Source organism: Megascapheus bottae, chromosome 10 (assembly GCF_031878675.1).
Source record: "Megascapheus bottae isolate mThoBot1 chromosome 10, mThoBot2.hap1, whole genome shotgun sequence".
NCBI classification, from domain to species: Eukaryota; Metazoa; Chordata; class Mammalia; order Rodentia; family Geomyidae; genus Megascapheus; species Megascapheus bottae.
In genome coordinates, this window is record NC_143518.1 from 24,171,827 (window position 1) to 24,193,351 (window position 21,525).

The 21,525-nt window shown below is 36.6% G+C and overlaps 1 protein-coding gene across 1 annotated transcript in view; it reads right to left on the bottom strand.

The window, feature by feature from the left end:
- The window catches only part of Pappa2 (pappalysin 2), a 232,828-nt gene that overhangs the window by 107,878 nt on the left and 103,425 nt on the right, over positions 1–21,525 (bottom strand). The window contains exons 7-11 of the mRNA XM_090339770.1: positions 19,808–20,297; positions 16,426–16,554; positions 9,057–9,148; positions 4,659–4,849; positions 3,071–3,217 (exon numbers count right to left, since the gene is read on the bottom strand). Of these exons, the coding sequence (XP_090195896.1) occupies positions 3,071–3,217; positions 4,659–4,849; positions 9,057–9,148; positions 16,426–16,554; positions 19,808–20,297 (1,049 nt within the window). The remainder of the gene's footprint in view (positions 1–3,070; positions 3,218–4,658; positions 4,850–9,056; positions 9,149–16,425; positions 16,555–19,807; positions 20,298–21,525) is intronic.

Consider the following 21,525-nt stretch of genomic DNA (forward strand, 5'->3'; position numbering starts at 1 on the left):
TGTTCAGCGCATTCAATGTGTGATAGTCAATGAACACATTAATTCTTTATGAACCAAGAGAGAAAACAGACAGTAGAAAAAGAGCTTAGATCATTAAGATATTGGTACTTAGAAACTTTTAAAAATAGCAAGATTAATACATTTTAAACAGGTTACACAATGGAACATTTCAAACAAAATATGTATAGGGAAAATTAATTTGGTATTACTAGAGAGAAAATAAGGTATTTATTTGTTAAAAGAGACAAATTACTATGATGACAGACAAATTCTTAAATTATATACTCATGGTTTCCAATTCATTCAGTTCCTATTTCTAAAAAGAATAGCAATCTTCTTTATTAAAGTAAATCTCTCAACAAAAGGATTCAAATTTCAGTTGGTTAACTACTCATTGAAAATGCATTGAATAGAAGTTTTACTGCTATCCTTTACAATTAAAAATTACCAGGTATGAATCATGACTGTGACCCACTTTACCACCTGTTTCAAAGTCTCATGGACAGCACACTAATTATCAGTTTATATGAGCCACATAGACACATTAAAGTATATAGCCCTGTTATTTCTGGTTCTCTAGTGATAAATCTACATGACAATTCACAAAAATGGTTATCAAACATGGTAAGGGAACAAGGCTGAAAATGAGAGAATGAAAGGATAAATGATCATGCCTAAAGCTAAATTTAGTCAATAATAAACAGAGTTACAGAATAAATAATTGACTGAGAATGGAGATATCAGTGCTATCGAAGAATCTAGACACATAGCCAGAGAAACTCTGATAGAAGTTTCGATTGTCACCTTTAATGAGAAAAGTAGTCTTGACAAAAAAGATGAAGATGCCTTAGAGGAAGTGGCATCCGATTAAACTTCCTGTTCAATGAATCCTCAAAGATGTTTCACAACAAAGAAAGAATGAAAGATAAACTATTGGGGCCAGGAGTCTGGCCTAATGGTAGAGCTCTTGCCTAGCATGCACAAAGACCCGGGCTTGATTTCTTGGTACTACATTCATAGAAAAATCTGGAAGTGGTGCTATGACTCAAGTGGTAGAGCCCTCACCTTCAGAAAGCCCAAGAACAGTGCTTAGTTAGGCTCTGAGTTCAGTCCCCAAGACTGGCAAAATAAATAAATAAACAAACAAACAAATAAACTCTTAGAAGCTGATAATAAGCTCAGTGTGGTATAAAACAATTCCTAAAGACATAACAAAAAAATTGCCTGGTTTGTAGTATAAATGAAAAAGAGAAAAGAACAAGTAAGTCGACTTTTGGCATTTTTTTTTATTTACAAAGAAATATAATAATTTAGCCCAGTGTGGTGGCTTATGCCTGTAATCCTAACTACTCAGGAGGCTGAGATCTGAGGATCACAGTTCAAATCCAGTCCTGGAAATACGAAGCCTAGAGACTCTTATCACCAATTAATCACTAGAAAACAGGAAGTAGAGCTGTAGCTCAAGCATAAGGCATAGCCTGGAGCTGAAGAGTTAAGGGACAGCACCCAGGCCAGAGTTCAAGCCCCATGATTCAAAAAAATAAATAAATAAAGGAAAGAAAGAAAGAAATATAATAACTTAATTCTGCATGTTCTCCATCTTTTAAATTAGTGAGGCAAGGAACTGTAAGAATTACTGTTTGTTTCATTTGTCTACATGTGTTTAACTAAAAATAAGAACATCTGGGGTAAAAAAAGCTAGGAGCCATGAAACAAGTGTAATGATTTTGTTGTTATTGTTTGCTTAGCATAATTTCACCTTTAGAGTCATTTTGTGGGCCTACTCTTCCATGTAGAGGACTGCCTACATACTTATTTATGAATTCAGAAGAAACAGAAGCAAGAAGAAAGTAAACAAATACAAGACTTTGGTGGGAAAATTTGAGTGCATCTTTTCAAAGCACAACAAAAAGAACTGAGAGGGGAATATATACTTAATCTGACACAGGATATTTAAAATGTTATGTACAAACTCGACCCATCAAATAGAAAGTTCAGCACCTCACAATCACTAATTTTGCATTACCTGTACGTGTGGTAGTTACTAATATTGACTGTATGAGGATCCAAACCCATGTGCAGTCAAAGTTCAACAAATTTCAGAGCATGGATAACATAGTAAACTATGGACCAACATTTAGCTATAAATAAAAACAAAAGTTCAAATCTCTAAAAATACCTTTAACTTAAACAACATTCAAGCAATTAATTTAAGAGTCAAAACAGACAGCACAATAAAAATATTAAAGTGTATGTGAACAGACTAACAAAAAATAAGATGGGAAATGTGGGATATAGTCAATGTCAGGCTAAGAAGGAAACTTCAGGCCTTTGACAAGTTGAATGTTTATGCAATTTATCCTTCTGAAAAAAATAAATCTCAAATTTATTATTGTTAAGTAAAATTGACATTTCAAGGTCTTAGAAAAATAAGAACAAATGAAATCCAAAATTAATACGTAGAAATAAATAGCAAAGATCAAGATAAAAAAATCACTAGATAGAGTATCAAATATAGAGGGAGAATCAATGAAGCAAAATTTTGGTTCTTTGGAAACGTAAACAAAACTGACACATGTTTAGCTAAACTAACAAATGAAAGAGTCAAAGTAACACAATTAAAGTGAAAAATAGAGTGCAATAATTATTGTGAAATGCAGAAGAGCATTAGGCAACACTTCCAAAATTTACATGCCAATAAACTGGAAAATCTAAAAGAAATGGATGAATTTCTATACATATATAACCTACCAAAATTAAGCCATGAGGACAGAAGCAGCCTCAATAGATCTATAATTAGCAGTAAGGTTGAAGGAGTAAGACTCTCTCAGTAAGAAAAAATCAAGTATGGAGGCTCAAGGCTGGAGGTGTGACAGCCTGTATGAGGCCCTGAGTAACAACTCCACTATGATCATTTTTTATTATGTAGAAACTTTGAAATAAAATATAATCTCTGATAAATCATTGAATGAACAACTTCACACACACACACACACACACACACACACACACACACACACACACACACCTACCTAGACCAGTTGCAAAAATCATCCAGACCACCACTTACTTCAAGCCATATCTCATCATTCTTCTCCAGGCTCCCCTCCAGCTGGTCCCTCCCTTCAGCCTGAGTTCTTTTTCCACTGGTGATGTGGGGAAACCAGCCAGTTAGGGGCTGGTTCTTGGGTAAATCTGGATGGTATGATGTGCAAATCTGAAATTTAATGTCAGTCAAAATTTAGGTATAGATAAAGACAAACTCTCCTGTGTGAGACCAAAGTTTGTGGCAAGAAACAATAAAACCTGTTCAACCTTCTCAATGTAGAAAAACGTCTCCAGGTTTTCAGTTGGCATTCATAACATAATATAACAGGGTTAAAAGAAAACACACACACAACTTTCAGTCTAAGGATCTTGCCTAACAAATAGTGACATAAATGCCTCCTCTTCTCAGGGTTCTTTACAAGTAAATGGGAAGAAGTGGCCTGTATCTGACCACTATAATGTGGGTTGGAAGTCTGTGGTGTTGAACTTCCAGAAAAGTTGCCATTTTCCTAATAAAAGGGAAATACTCAGCTGGCATACACTAATTTCCCTTTGACCTGCTAAATTCTTCCTCCTTGAGAATCTGACTTTATGCCTAGTGGAGCAGGAGACATTCAGAAGGTGGGGAGGGGAGGGAAAGCATGCAAACCAAAAAATGGAAGAGCTGGGGTCCACAAGACAAAGTGTCTTTGAGGAGATGCTTGAACCAGAGACAGCAGCTTGGATGGTTCCTCAGTCTCCTCTGAGAGGTTTCTTTAGATCTAAAACCTCATTATTTCGTCCTGGTTTAAATAAACTGGCAAGCTAACACTCCTATGAAGGTCTGAATTACCTATTATTAGGAAGTATTGAAGAGTTTAGCTAGCAATGAGAAGCATCTGAAAGGTACCCAATACCTTTTAATCTTTTTTTCAGTATTCAAAGCATAATTTATAATTATTATTAGAGTCACATTTTAGCCTACAGAGGATTTGGGGGGTAAATGTTCAGGGGAAACTGAGTATCTAGTGACTAACTCTAAGAGTTCTACAATAACAATTATTATTTAAATATAGTTATCCTTTGATATTTAACACTTGCTTTAAATCTCATTTGATCTTTATAGTACCTTCATTGTTCCATTAAATACAAAAGATACTCACATATTCATTTACACGAGAAATTTTGGGACTAGGGATGTTTAGGGACTTGGTCAAGATCACATAGGAATTTCCACTAGGAAATTCAGTGGTGTATCTCAAGATTTCTAAGTTCTTATTACTTCATTTTATTCATTTACAATATATTCTCCAAAACACAGAGGTCAAAAGAAGGTTCTGACACATGTATTTAAATACATTTAGGAGATTCTGTACACCCTGGAGTCAGCTAATGATCAAAGTTTTCTAGGTGAAAGCCACTGGGATTGGGTGGGGCTGTGTATGAGTGATAGGATTTCTCTAATAATCCACAAGCTTATTCACTGATATTATTATTCTCACATCAGCAAGATTTAAAAAAAAAAGAGTGCCAGTATCTGGAGAATGATGCAAGCTCCCATTTAGCTACTAGTAGAGTAATTTTACAATCTTGCTTCACAATCATAACCCAATTCCTCTGGCTTAACTTACCATGGAATAAGGTTCCCCTGTTACCAAGGCCACAGGGCACTTCTTGTCCTCATGAGATGAGTAAGCCTGGGTTGCCCACTGATCCAAATACCCTTCAGGAGTGTGGAAGCCACAATCTACAATGCTGGTCTCCTTCTCAAAGGGCTCACAGATTCCATCTCCTTCATACCTGTAGCAAAGGCTTGGTTCCCCTGGCAAGAAGTATGCATTTTATTGGAAAATGTTATTATATTTTATGGGATGTGTGTGGTGGGGGGAATTAACATGTCTGTGTTCACCACATTACTCCTCTAGCCCACCAAAGAAGATCCTGTGCTTTCCTGCTTTCCTTCCAGCACAATCCTCACCCCCAAACACACCACATGTACAACCTTAAGGTAGAGGATCCTTTTTCCACTGGGGAACAGTTAAAATCCACCCATAAGATAAAGATACAAGAAGGGATGGGACAGGGAGAAGGGATGGGTGAAGAAAGCAGCTTCAAGATAGATACCAAGTTAAAAAAAATAATGGCTAGACCCTTAGGAAATGCTAGAGATGTGAAAGAGCTAGGAAGGAATGGAAAGAGGATTCAAGTGATAGGTATGATGCATTATGTGTTTTAATTCCCTTTCTTGTTTTCAAATACCTAAGTAATTTGGGGGTTTGTTCACTGAGTTGTATTTCTTCCAATCACTCTTGTCACTGAATTCTAGTTCTTTAGCTAAGTAACTTCTCTGAAAAGGAAACTGGAAAGCAAACTTTGATTCACCAGTCAAGCAACCTGTTAGCTCACAGGATAATTCCTATGAATAAACAGAACTGAGTGTTCATTGACAGACATGGCGGCTCATTTGCTTCAATGTACAAAAATGAAAACAATGTTCGATTTATAATACAGGTCTCCTTGTTTCTCATATGCTTTTTTTTGTCAATTGTGGGGCTTGAACTCAGGGCCTGAGTGCTTTCTTTGAGTTTTCAGTTCCAGACTAACATCTTATCACTTGGACCACAGCTCCTCTTCATCTTGTCTAAATTTTATGCCATAGAATTAAAATTTCTTATTTTCAAATTCATCTGAAAAATAACACACCACTTTAAAAATACATTTCAAATACTTCCTCCAAATCTAATCTTTTGAAAAAATGATAAAAAAAGAACTATATGCTTACCATAAATTGAACTCACTGAAAATGATGTCTCATTGGTATAACATTCCATGTTAACTATACCCAGTAAATAATTTAAATATACTCTTAAGTATAGTATTTAAGTATATTTAAAATAATTTAGATATAGTCTTACTGCAGTTATAGTCTGAGGAAATATGAGTCAAACTTCATAGGATCAAATGTGAAGAAAAAAATGAAGTTTGTTCTTAAGTTAAATGAGACTTGATCTGGACAGCACAGTGTTTGGAGAATGTATGTTTATTTTCATTATGAGACCACTGTGTGGCTACCAAAAAAGAAAGGATGCAAGCAGAGGTGGCATTAACAAATACTTCTGCACAGAAGAGGGAGGTAATCTATTCTGTGTATTCTGCACAGCCAAACCACATCTGGAGTATTAGATTCCTTTCTGGGTATTGACCATGTAAAACATGCCAGGTTGAGGTAAATAGGAAAGGGTCTGGAAACCTAATCACATGAGGGGATGTTTGGATTGGAAAGGCAAATAATAAGGAAGCAGTTCAAATATCTGAATGGTAGTCAAATAAAATAGGAAAAAATGTATTCTCTGTAGTTTCATAGCAAGAAAAAGGCTGTTGATGGAGCAAAGGAAAAGCTGGATCCAGGGACTGCTCTGCAGAGCCTTGCTGAATATTCTTGGATGAGTATTCAAATGTTCTGAGCCTCAGTTTACAAACTGAAAAATGGGAGAAGTACCTCTAACTATTATTTATTTATTTATTTATTTATTTATTGCCAGTCCTGGGCTTGAACACAGGGCCTGAGCACTATCCTTGGGCTTTCTCAAGGCTAGAGCTCTACCAGTTGAGTCTCAGCACCACTTCTGGCTTTTCTCTATGTATGTGGTACCGAGGAATTGAACCCATGTACCCATGTCTTCATGCATGGTAGGCAAGTACTCTACCACTAGGCCAAACTCCCAACCCCAAAATGGGAGAAGTACCCCTAACTAAATATTTTTAAAGTCTATTTCAAAGTGCATTTGTCACTGACAGAGTTATGTAAACGGAAGCTATAGGATTCTGTAGATTCTGCAAAAGACAGCAATGCTGACTGCTGGGACATTGCTAGAAAGGGATGGGTCTCTGTCAGGCTCTTGGTATATAACAAGTACTGAATATGTGGTGGGATTACTGAAGACATGGAGTATTTGTGGGTATTTGTTAAATGTATGGATGATGTGTAGATGGATGGAGGAATGGATGGGTGGATAGAAAATTGATGATAAATAGATGATGAATGAATGGATAGTAAATGGATAGATAACTTATGATAGATGATTAGATAGATGGATGGATAGGTTGTCAATGAAGGATTAATGTGGATGGATGGATGGATGGATGGATAGATGGATGAATGAATGAATAAACAGATAATGAATGGATAGATGATGGGTGGATGATAGATTGTGGACAGAGGGTTAAACACAAAGATTCTGTGATTCCACTCTGCCTATAGAGAGCAGGGGTATTTTGTGTTTTATAAAATCTTAACGTCTTATTAAATTATATATAATTATAGTTTCCTACTTTGACTTAAAATTTAAAGATAGTGAACTATTTTCAAATGTGCTATTATTAAAAATAATTCTGACATGTGATTATGCCCCACAGAATCATTTCAATGTTTTAATTGGGAATGGAAAACAGTCTGCAGTTAAGAAATATGTTGATAAGGACTTACATCAGCAATGGGGAAAGTGTTGTAGGCATGCCGCTGAGTGCTGTTTAGGGTTAAAGTTGCTTAGATACAACTTATTACCATGGCTAAAAAGAATGTTCCCGTTTGTCATTTGTCATGATCTTATACATTAGATAGAAATAGCAGGAGATTGCTTGCCTTCATTCTGGCTTAGAGAACTTCCTTACCCAAATTTATATTCACAACCAATGTAGTCGTCCTACTTACCTGATAATTTAGTGTTTCACAGGAGAACTCAAGAGAAAATTTTGGTAATAGCAAAGTAGGCATAAGTGTAACCTAATGGTTTTATATGAAATTCTAAAGCTATATTAACTTGGGTTAAATCCTAATTTCACCACCTCTACCTAAATGAAAAAACACAAATTATATAATAATTCCATACTTCAGTTTAGTTTATACCTGCCTAGATTAAGTATTAAATGAGTTGATCTATGTAAAATAGTGATTGGCATATATCAAGTGGTATCATCCTCATCATTAAGCTCTATATTCTAGGATGTCAGGAACTCAAAATAATACACTGAGATATCTAAAATTCAAATAAATGGAAAGACTTGGAAAAATTATATTAAGTTAAACAAGCTAGACCTAAAGAGACATCAGATACATTTATAATAACTAGAATATATCTAGGATATTCCTAGCAGAGGATCAAAATAGCTCAATAGATATGTGCATATGATCATATAGAATGATGCTTATCAAAATGAACTCCAAGAAATGGAAACAAAACTGTGCTTTTTGTTGTTGCTGTTTGTTTGCTTGCTTGCTTGTTTTTTGCCAGTCCTGGGCCTTGAACTCAGGGCCTGAACACTGTTCCTTAAGCTTTCTTAAGACTAGAACTCTACCACGTGAGGCACAGCATCACTTCTGACTTTTTTCTATGTATGTGGTACTGAGCAATCAAACCTGGGTCTTTGTGCATGCTAGGTAAGCAGACTACCGCTAGGACAAACTCCCAACTCAAAAAGTCTTTTTTATTTATTTTTTTGTTTTTTTAATGTACCGTTCTTTATTTTCTTTGGATTATTCCATGTTGTCATTGTTTTTTTTATTTTTGTACACTTTGTCTAATATATAAGTTTATCTGATTTTGGAAAGGGAAGGGAAATCACAGAAATGATAAGACAGGGCAAACGATGCAACTGTGATACTCACTAGACAGTATGTTGGAAAGGAACTTCACAATTTGGGGGGAGGGGTGTGGGGGAATGGGATCCAGAAGAAATAAGAAAGAAAAGAGAAAGAAAGAAAGAAAGAAAGAAAGAAAGAAAGAAAGAAAGAAAGAAAGAAAGAAAGAAAGAAAGAAAGAGAGAGGGGGGAGGGAGGGAGAGAGGGAAGGGGAGAGGGAGAGGGAGAGGAAGGAAGGAAAGAAGGAAGGAAAGAAGGAAGGAAGGAAGGAAGGAAGGAAGGAAGGAAGGAAGGAAGGAAGGAAATAAAAAAAATATTCTCATTACCTACTTATATAACTGTAAGTCTGCAATAAAAATATATAATCCTAGGTAGGAACTCTTAAACTCACCTACACAGTTGAAGCCTTCCTCTAGTTTACATGTCCTTGAGCATCCATCTCCGTTCAACAAGTCTCCGCCATCACACTCTTCTCCCAGGTTTCTAGACATACACATACAAACACACACATAACATACTTTTGTTTGTCTGTGTAGCTACCAACAGTTTCAATGTGTTAAAATTCCTCATTGATCAGTACATAATAGAAGAGTAGGCACACATAGCATGCCTTTATGGGAAACAAACAAACATATAGACATTTCAAGTAGGGTGATGACCACTTCTAGTGTTTTGGCTAAGATCAAGCATAGACTAAGATGTAGCTCCATGTAGCATCTGCCTAGCAACTTTTGAATTCTATCTATAGCACTGAAAGTAAACAAGACAAATGAATAAATATACAGACATTAAAATAGATCTGATTTAAGGAACAGGTGTCAATGGATGTATCTGGTGTGTTGTGGTAATTCTTAGCCATGAAATGTCCCAAAGGAGTCTTGATAGTCTCCTGGTGGAGGATCAGAAGCATACAAAAGCTTTTTAAGCCTTCCAAATAGTGGAGTTTTGGAAGAGTGATTTTTATCCTGCAAATCTGTCAAATGTATAAATAATAATTAATCTAATAGTTTAAAAATCAGTAGCATTACTATATACTAATATCCTATTAACTGAAATAGAAATAAAGAAATCAATCTCATTTATAGTAGCTACAAAATAAGAACATATCTAGAAATAAGCTTAACCAAAGAGGTAAAGTGTTTTTACAATGAAAATTATAAAACATTGATAAAAATCACAAAAGAGGATATATACATCATACACTCACACACATTAGAAATAATCTATGTTCAGGGGCTGGAAAAATCAATATAGTCATTTGTCCATACTACCCAAAGCAATTTGCAGATCCAGTGAGATCTCTATCAATGTACCAATGATACTATTCACAAAATTAAAAGAGACAATCTAAAATTGTTATAAAATGACAAAATACCAAATATCCAAATAAACCTCAGCAAAGAGTAGGAAACATAATACATTGTCTTCAAAATAGAATGCAACCGTACAATATTAAAAACAATGTGTTACTGGCACAAAAAGTCACTTAGACCAAAGAAATAGAATAGCAAGTCTAGAAGTAAACCTGTGCACTTATAGCCACCTGAATTTTGAAAACAAAAACAAAAACAGTGCTAAGAAAATGTATTTGAGAAAGGAGAGACCTTAGTAAATGATGCTGAGAAAATTGGAAAGCCACATGTGTAAGAACAAAATTAGATACTTATCTGTCCCCAGTTACAAAGATCAAGTTAAAATAAATTGAAGACTTAAATATCAGTCTTTAAATGATCAGCTTCTAAAAGAAAATGTAGGGTGAAAAGGGGAAAATTTGAACAAAACCTAAAGCACAAGAAACAAAAGTACACAGATAAATGAGACTATGTCACACTAAAAACCTTCTGCCCAGCAAAGGAAACAAACAGCAAAGTGAAGAGACACCTTAAAGAATTAGAAATTGGGGCCGGGAGTTTGGCCTAGTGGTTAAAGTGCTTGCCTAGCATGCATGAAGACCCGGATTCGATTCCTTGGCACCACACACATAGAAAAAAGCCAGAAGTGGTGCTGAGGCTCAAGTGATAGAGCTCTAGCCTTGAGAAAATCCAAGGACAGTGCTCAAGCCCTGAGATCAAGCCCAGGACTGGCAAAAAAAAAAAAGAATTAGAAATTGTTCTTAATGTACTATGTTATTTTTCATCTCTTTTGTTGTCCCTTGGTTATTCTCATATTGTTACACTATCTTACCTTGTAATCTGGTGTATTGTATATATGTTTATTTGTTTATTTGAAATAGAAAGGGAAGGAGGGAAACAAGATGAGGGGAGGAAGTGGGAGAGGGAAATGGGGACAAAAACCTGAGAAAGGGTATCAATGTGTGTGAAGTAATGCTCCTTCTATCTGGTGAATATAACTGTAATCCCTCTATTAATTACAATAAAAATATGAAAAAAATGGAAACCACATACCTGACAAGTAATTAGTACATTGAATAAATAAGGAATTGCAACAATACAAAGTCCACAACCAAATAACCTGAATTTAACATAGAGAATAGACCAATATTGCATTTCCTTGCTAAATCAAAACCACAACGAGAAATTGCTTCACTCCACCAAGAAAAAGTATGACTAAAGAGCTAGCAGGCGTGGTCACACACATGCAATCCTTACCAGTCCACAGAAGAAACAAGACGATTGCAAGTTTTAGGTCAGCCCACATAAAGTGACCCCAGATAGTGGCAAACCTTAACAAATCAAGACAAACTAAACAAATTGGCTTGAGGCATGATTCACATGGCAGAGAACTTATACCTAGCTGCTGTAAGACCCTGAGTTCAAGCCCTAGCACTACTAGAAAGCAATTATCAAAGATGACAAATTCTTGGGAGGGTGTGAACAAAAGTAAACCCTTGGCACACAGCTGTTGGGAATGCTCATTAGAAGTGCTATTATGGTAAACAATATGGATTTTTTTTCTAAAAATTAAAACCAGACTCTCATATGATCCAGGAATTTACTACTGGGTAAAATATCAAAGGAAATTAAATCTGTTCATTGATTGCAGTCCCCTATTTACCGTGATACTAATCACAACCGAGGGAAGATAAGAAGTGCAAACAACAAGCTTGTCAGGTGAGGAGTGAATAAAAAAAAAAAGATTGCATATGTACACAACAATATCTTATTCAGTACAAGAGCGAGGACTCAATAACTGCATACCCAAAGCAATGGACATGGTAATGGAAATATAAACATAACTATATAGACATAAAAACTATGACTCTATAGACATAATGTTTTATTTCATAAATTAATATGTTTCTTTGACATACAAATCCTTAGCCTAATTTTGATTAAGTTCTAAATACTAAGTCCCAGTGATTGTAAATAAGAGATTTCCTCCTTGAACACTTGTTTGTTAAACTTGTCATTTAAAGTATGATGTAAAAATCAACGTTAATAAATTCTCTAATAAAAAAAAGCAAAAAAAATCTTATTCAGCCATGAAGGAAAATGGAATTCAGTAACTTGACATAGTATGACTGCAACTGGATTTTACTGTGTTGAGTGAAATAAGAAGCCCAGGAAGACAAATGCTTTAAGATCTTTATATGGGAAATTTGGACAAACTGATCTCATATAAAGTGAAAATTGAATGGTACTTCTCAGAAGCAAGGGAAATGGAGGGACCAAGAAAAGTTGATTGGAATATACGGAGCCTCAATTAGACAGGAGTAAGAAGTGCTGGTATTCTGTGGTACAGTGGATAACAAATGTGCTTTATATTGAAAATAAAAACAAAAACTAGAAGAAAGAATTCTGAATATCTTCACCACTCACCACCCAAACCCTTCTCTGTCTTGCTTTAGTTATTTTTCTTGATAGGGCTTCCTATTTTGTCTAGTGTTGGATTCAGGCACCAAACCTCCTATGTCTCCCATATATCTGTGATTACAGATGCATGCCAACACATCTGATATATTGTTATCCTCTTTTTGCTCAAGCTAGCCTCAAATTTATGATCTTTCAGATTCTGCCTCCGCGGTGGCTTAAGATTACAAGTGTACCACCTAGCCTAACCGTTTATATTTTTAATTCATTGTTTTTCTCTGGGTAATTTTTTTTTAATTTGGTAGAGAACTGTATTTCCTTTTTGTATAACAGTTAGTAGGTTCAAGGAGTTGGGATGTAGCTTTGTTCTGAACGTTTCTCAGGTTTAGGTCCCTAACGTTACTCCTTATTACCACCTGGTGGCAGGTATTATGTATTGCAGGGCAGAGTTTTCTAAGATGGGAGGAGGGAGGACTGTATTTTGAACCTCAAATTCTAAATGAGTGGGTGAGTACAGATCAGGTCAGGTAAACTAGTTACAGAAAGGGGAGTATAAAGAAATTTCTAAGAATAAAATTAACCTTGGTTACAACTCATTAGCTATGGCAAAATAGATGAAGGTTACCATTTTTTTCTCTTCAGTAGATAAAAAAACTCAGTAGATAAAGAATATCATTAGAAGCTCTAACCATTATCTAGAATATGTATTATAAAGTGAGATTGGTGGTTAAGTAAGTATACAATAAAAATATTTCCATGAGGTAAAAGTTGGCTGTGACTACTACACTGTTGGTGGGAGTGCAAACTGGTTCAACCACTATGGAAAGCAGTATGGCAGTTCCTCAAAAGACTAAACATAGAGCTCCCCTATGACCCAGAAACTCCACTACTTGGCATTTACCCAATCATCCAGAAACAAGGGCATACTAAATCCACTAGCACAGTGATGTTCATTGCAGCATTATTTACCATAGCAAAGATATGGAACCACCCAGATGTCCCTCAGTTGATGAGTGGATCAACAAGATGTGGTATTTATACACAATGGAATTCTGTGCTGCTGTCAGAAAGAATGACATCACCCCATTTGTAAGGAAATGGAAAGACTTAGAAAAAATCATATTAAGTGAAGTAAGCCAGACTCAAAGGAACATAGGCTCAATGGTTTCCCTCATTTGTCATAATCAGTAGAAACCTTGGGCTCTACTAGCAGAGATTTATAATAGAGCAAAACCTAGATACATTAGACCATATAGTATGATGCTAAATGAAAGGACGTCCAGGATATAGAAACAAGAGCCATATAATGAGTGATTGTTGTCCTTAATGTACTATGTTATCTCTCATCTCTTTTGCTGTCCCTTAGTTATCTCATATTTTTACAGTATTTCACTTTGTTATCTGATATATTGGATACATGCGTATTTGGTTATTTGAAATTGGATAGGGAGGGCAGGAAAACAAGTTGAGGGGTGGGGGTGTGGGGGAGGGAAATGGGGACCAAGACATGAGAAAGGGTATCAATGTATGTGAAGTAATGCACCTTCTATCTGGCGAATATAATGTAACTCTTCTATTAATTACAATAAAAATATATGAAAAAAAGTTGGCTGTGACTATAATAATTTAATACATATGTTAAGTGGTCAACTGAAAGTTGATCATTATAATAATATTAAAAATAAGAACAATTTAGCTGAAGAATTTAAGGGAGAGTCACTCATTTCTTTTTCTATGTAAAGGTGATGTAGATTAATGACAAGAAACTATCCTGAGAACCTAATTATATATGTAGTGTTTCCAAGTTTTCTACCTCACATGCTCATCTCCAGAGAGAGGATTAACTCATACTGATGTTTCTTTACATCAGGTCTAGCACATACATTTGGAGGTTAGCTGCTTTCTATTTTTATTTAGAAGCATCAAACTATTTCATACCGGATCCTGTTCTGTGCTACTCAACAGAAATATGAAATTTTACACATATACAATTTTGATTTTTCTAGCAGATATTTAAAAAGTAAAAATACAAGAAATAGGTACAAGTAGTTTTAATAATACATTTCCTCTGATTCAACATATCCCCAAATTCCATCATTCTGATCTTTAATCAGTCTTAAATTATTAGTAATTAGTATATTATTGTTGTATACTCATATTTTTGCATCTAGCTCTAACTTTTAAAATCTACTCTTTTTTTACTTACAATGTATTTCAATTCAGATTTTTGATTTTTTTTTTTGCCAGTCCTGGGCTTGAGCTCTGGGCCTGAGCACTGTCCTTGGGTTTTCTCAAGGCTAGAGCTCTACCACTTGAGCCTCAGCACCACTTCTGGCTTTTTTTTTCTATGTATGTGGTACCGAGGAATTGAACCCAGGTCTTTATGCATGCTAGACAAGCACTTTAACCTCTAGGCCAAACTCCCAGCCCTTGATATTTATTTCTATTTCAAAATCTTCATAGTTGGAAAAAGTAGACTGCTGTATCCATATTGCTTTAAACTCACAGGTCCTTCTTAAGGGTTTTCCAACCACTAAATTGAGTTTCAGGTTTTTCAATAAATTATTTAAGATAACTAAATAAAATTAAATGTTTTATTTCTTAGTTACATTTGCTATATTTTAAAGCCCTTAGACATTTCCAGGACAGGTACCTTCTATAATGGACAACTCAACCCAAGATGATCAACTTTTTCATGAATATTGCTCACAAGTATGAATACTATACAAAAGAAAACAGGCTCATCAAACATTTGATGTTTATACATCTTTGCAAGGAGCAAGCTTGTGCTGTACTATAAGGATCTTAGAAGATAAACAGTGCCTAGTGATTGTTCAGTGATGGAGTGGAACCCCAAGAAAGGCTGCAGAACTGATTTCCAAAGCCTCTTCAATGTACACAATGTATTTCCTTCTGGTCTGAGTAAGGGAAAATAGGCCAACTTAATAAGATGTGACATCTAAGTGCCCAGACTTTTGTTCCCAGCAATTCAACCACTTTATTAGAAGCAACAAATTTGCTTAGATGATATTCTTTTTATTTTCATCTTTTGCAGATTTTTAGTTTAATTTGATATGGAAGTAGGAATATTATGGAGGGTTTAGGACTCCAGGCAATTAGAAAATGGAGCCTAGGGGGATTATGTATATTACTAGGGGCACATGTACACTGGAGCATAGAGTTAAGGGCATGGTATTACAGGGCAATGGAGCACATAGCCTTCTCTCATTCTCTTGGCTCTATGATTTCACCTTGTTGATGGCAGACACTGAGTTTTATTCATTAGAGCAAGACTAATTTCAGTCCACCATGTAGTGGGCACACAGAGTGGTTCATACAGTGGTGTCTAGGATGATAAGAGGCTAGATGAGCTTAAGGGCAGGTTTAAGTAATATGTTCATCTGCTCTTGGTCTTAGAGATATTTCAGTGTTTACATTGGGAAAAATTCCAGGCCAACTATAACTAATTAATTTCAGAAGCTGGTATACAGAACAACAGGGAAAGGAGCATGGTATATTTAAGAACTAATGAGAAGTAATTCTATTTTCATTTTGGTAGTGTTTACTGAAAAGCTGGAAATTGCCTTGTAACTAATTCTTTTTGGAGTCAAAGGAGCAGCTGAATTTACTCAATTTACACACTTAGTTAATAAATGCACACAGTTAATTAAAGTATAGGTCATTTTGCCTATACATTTCAGAGTTATTTTAACAAGTAACTTTCTGTATAAATTTCTTCCCCTGCAGGTACTCACTGAGGCCATAAAGTTGCCCCCAGAGAATTAGCTAATCTAGGATGAGTTGAAAATAAAAATAGATTCTTTCATAACTACACAGATAGATCAATGACCTCTGAAGGTGATCACAAAGTCCCAGATTTTCTAATGTGTTTGGAAATGAAAGGGGAAACCTTCATCAACCTCCACAGGGGCCGAGAGTCATCGTCAGAATGGCCTAAGTCCCACATGCCTCCACAAACATAAGACTCACCCTGCGATCTTCCCATCTCCACAGTAAGGACTTCCATGGATATGGTTCAGGGGAGGTGAAGCTTCTCCCAGTTCTCCTCCGGCTTCTGCTTGGACTTGGTACTCATACATATGCCCAGGCGTGACTTCCCTGTGGAAACCAAGGGGATAATGACCATGACATGCTCAAAGGGAAGCCTGCCCCTGGACCTTTGCAAATGGCTCATGGGAGTTTCAGAAAATGATTGATGGAGGACAGAAACACTGAACGTGCTGTGTTGTCTGAAACAAAACGCAGACTGATGACTTACAGAGCAACAGGAAGTCTGAATCCACAATCATCTCCATAGCCCCCATACAGTCCACACAGTAGACATGTAATAAGTGCAGGGTGAGTTTACATTAAATATAATCGTTTTAGACAACTTAGGAAAATGGTATGGTATGAGTTTTAACTAAGCGAAAACAAGAAAACTACTGAAAAACCAAGGCTCTGCGTCTTAAACTACTCAGAGAAACTGGAAATTGAGATTTCAGAGTAGGGCTCAGTCAAGGCCATTCCTCTGCCTGTGGGTTCTAGCTTTCTTTATCTCTCAGGAGAATTCTTAAAGAGATTAACCCCTTAAAGCTAAGAGCAGCTATTTTGTAATAGGAGATTGAAACACTTCTCATTAGTATGTGGGAGAAGCAAAATTTTCTCAGTAATATATTAAATTTATTTCTTCATAGTGCCAGGGATTAAACCCAAGGTAGACGTCCCCCACCAAACCTGTCCTACCCTGCCCCTCATCTTACTTTTATCCGATGCTTTCCCTAACACGAAAAGTACAACTGAAATTAAGCTGGGATGCAAATTATTTAAAAAGGAAAAATCTCAATGGATTTTGGGGACTGTCTTGCCAGGGCACTCTTTTCTCTAAAACTCTGCAACTCAACCACAAAGGCTCTCATTTGCTCACCTGGTATAACACACCCAGCAAACAGGAAATACCTTGGGGTTTCCCAAATACTTGTATAAACCTCTATCCTGGCTTTTAAGAAAACAGAATAGGAAAGTTACTTAAATATTAGAGACTCTTAAACTTCCAAATTAGTTTTCTTTTTTGAGGAGACAACCTACTCATGGCAGTGCCAGACATTTCTAAAGCATGCCCAATTTTATATCCTCGTCAATTTTGATGGCTCCTCTTTACAAGGTGGTTTCTCCAGGGCTTCTTGTCCAGCCGTGCATAAAAGTCTTACACTTCTTTGGCTGGGAAAAGGATTAGATGAAAATGTCGGTACGTGTTTACTCTTCTTGGGGTGGGAGAATCTTAATGGCAGTTAGCTCAGGCATTCAATAATCTCTGAGTTTGTAAAAGGCAGTGTGCTACTGAGCAAAGAGAATGGAAATGAGATTTGGTTGGAAAATTGGATTTTAATCCCAAGTCTCTCATTTATTTTCCAGGTTAGACAACCAAATAATGTGTCTGTTTTCTGTCTACAAACTGGGAAATGATTGGCCTTAAAAGTTTATGTGTAGGAACGAGGATACCATCAGGTAAGAAATAGCATATTAACTTCCTTACCAGAGAAGCTTAAAAAGTACTATTTTTACTTACTATTTAATTAATAAATCCATCCATTCACTTATTCATTACCAGTACTAATGATTTACCTCAAGGCCTCATATACTTGCCTGGCTTTTTTGGCTCAAGATTGATATTCTACCACTTGTACCACAACTTCATTTAGAGGTTTTATCAATTGGTTGGAGATCAGAGTCTTACAGGCTTACAGTCTTGACCTGGATGGCTTTGAACCCAAACCAAGATCCTCAGATCTCAGCCTTCTCTTGTATAGTTATGATATATCTATAATTACATATGTGAGCCACACCAGCATCCGACTTGCTTTTTTTTAAATTTAAATTAGCCCCATGAGCCATCTTTCTATTTGAAAAAATAATGAGCATTTTGTTGCTCTCTCATTTTAATGACAAATGGAAGGAAAAATGTACTACATCACAGATAGGAATCTGCTTTATTTTTTGTAGTTGTGTTAGATTGCCAGAGGACCACTAAAATCAGGCTGTTGCCTGCTGGGACTTGACTGCTGCTTTGCCCATGGAAAGGACCCATTTATTTTGTTGCCCCTGGAGTCTGGAATTAGCTGAGTGACTCTATTGGAAAGGAAGAACATATTAAGAATAATGTGAAGCACAGATTTGGAAGACATAGGGCAGACCAGGCCAGGGCCAGGGAGACCATGAGCAAAGAGGCCCCATGCTAGCTGCCTCAGCTGAGGCCTCCAACACACAAGAGGTCGTCTGGGGCCATCATCTGGCTCTGGGCAAGCCATCTGGATAAGAATGTCCAGCCCATCCATAGAACTGTAAGAAATAACATTTGTTGTCTGGACCTACTACATTTGGTGATGATGAAAAATGCAGCAAAAACTAAATGATGTAACACTTTTGACAAGAATTTGTTTCCTCCTAATTCTGCCCTTAGATCATTCTCTAAGAAAATTATAAGCCAGGCTCATACCTGTAATCCTGGATATTCAGGGGGATAAGATCTGAAGATTTAGGTTTGAAGCCACCCTGGGCAGAAAAGTCCAGGAGACTCCTCCAATTAACCAGCAGAAAATGGGAAATGGCACTGTTCTCAAAGTGGCAGAGTGCTAGCCTTGAGAAAAAGAGTTCAGGGACAATGCCCAGGATTGAATCCTGAATTTAATCAACAACAAGAATGAAGAAAGAGAAGGGAAGAAAGAAAGAGAGAAAGAGAGATACCAGCCTCCTATTAAAGACACCAATTGCATTATAGCTCATAGCTACTTATTCTGTCCTCAACACTTAAGTAGACTGAGTCTTAATTCACTAAATACACGAAGGACAGAAATGAGAGAAAGAATAACTGACAATTAGAAAAGGGGAAAAAAAGAGCAAGGAAGGAGAACCAGAAAAGAAGGAAGGATAAAATATACCATGTATGAGCCATCAAACTAGAACGTAACGTCACATCTGCAATGCACATGATCTTTCTGCTTGGCTGTGAAAGAGCTGACCATAACTCTGTTACAGAAGCCATGGAAGAATATTAGAGAGCCACAGGGAGGAAGCAAAAACTAAATTGTCACCAGGTTGAAGACTTTGCTTCTGATAACTTATTTGTGGCAAGTTTCCTGCCATGATAATGATGACATCTGCAATGAGCTATTTGTCTCCTTTATGGGAAATATTTTTATTCATCTTAGATATGCCACTTGAGAATACAAGTCTAATTTCCTGAATTCTCAAACATTCCTCCAATGACAGACATAAAAGAACAACACAAAGTCAAAACAGAGGGACAATGCTGACCTACCCCACTAAGGATTAGGAAGCTCTGCAGTTTGGAAGGCCCTTTTGCCCAACTCACATGTCTGTGAATGTCCTGTGAGGATGGGTCATCACCACCGGCAGGCCACTGGCAAAAGGCGGTTCTCGGATCACCTGGTACCTCACAGGCTTGCAGCCAGAGCACAAAGGACTATGGGGCTGTGAAGTCAGGAGCGCAGCATCAATCTCCATCCGCTCATCTAAGGTGTAGACTTTCACTCCCAAGACATTCCCTTCCACGGGCAGTTTGATGGTGAGAGGAGTGTCACAGAAAGTGTGTAAGGGGCCCAGGTGCACAGACTCCTGATTTTCCAACAAGATCTCTGTGTCGAAGAGTGCCATGGAGGAATTCATGGAGAGGTACGTGACCCACAGGGTGAGAGTGTCAGCTTGCACGGGGTATTGGAAGAGCAGCTCCAGACTGCAGCCACCCGTGGGGCAGGGCACAGTCATGTTGGTGTGGTACAGGTGTAGCTCGGGACTCCAGGCCTGTAAGCTTGGCTCACAAGGCTGATCCACATCAGGCGGCCCTGGTGGAGACCAGCAGAAAGACACATCAGCAATTACCATGAAAAGTATCAGTGAGCGTCCCTCCTGCTGGCAGCCAGGAAGAAACATGAAGAAAGGATCTGGAACTCTTAGGAAAGCCGGTCAGCCTAGTGGTTTATGTCTTAAATATGAAGAAGGACAAAGGTGCAGAACTAAAACATGTAATACTCTTATTACTATGTTATCTTTACCAGCAGGAAGTTGGGAATGGAACAGACAGAAAGGATTATTAAAGAACTGCTGAGCAGAGAACAATTATACATACATTTAGTTTATTAAGCATTGATGATAAATTAATGTTTCTGAAGCCCAGTGTGAGTTTCTATTTGTCTTTGTGGTATACTTCCCAAAATTCTCATTAGCCAAACATTAAAACCATATATTATAGAATTTAGACACAGGTAGTTAATTACAGGGAGGAAACTGTAGGCAAGAAATAGAAGCATGCATCATGATTGCATAAGAAAAATAATGGAGTATTAGCACAATAAAAGTGCAATGCTGAAAAATCAAGTACCACAAACATATTAAGGTCAGCTCTATGGAAATAATTCATATAAGCCTTTATTTGCTTTTTTAAAATATCACATGAAGGGGACTGAAAAGACAGTAGTGAATTAGAAATCATCGGGGTGAGATTTTGATTGGTCCTGGGTCAGCAACTGTGTGATTGTGGTAAACTTGTCATGCCCTGATGTTCATATAAGTGTGTATATATAGACATAGACATGTCTATATATAAATATATATGCATATATAGCATATAAGCATATATAAGGAACACTAGTTTGATTTTTAGCAGTTTTCCAATGCTTACACCCAAATATTAGCTAATTAAAGGCCCATTTCTGACAGCAACATTAGAAAGTTTTTATTAGAAGCGCTTGTGAAACATGAGGACTTCAAAGTTGACTCAGTTTGCCTAAAGATAAAAGAATCAGAACTCAGAATTTCTAATTCCTTTCACCTCTACTATCATACAACATTGAATTCTCATACAAAGTTTTAAAAGTAAGCATTAAAAAAAGTTTTGGATCAGGAAGTCAAGCAGACATCAAAGTTCCAGCACTGAACAAACTGCTTCAGCAGAAAATAGATTTTTTTTCAAGTGCCAATCTCAAAGTGCTATAAATGTTATATCTACTTGTCTTTTTTTTCTCTGAAAAGTTTCATTTCAATGTGTCATATACAGTCAGTCATAGAATGGTC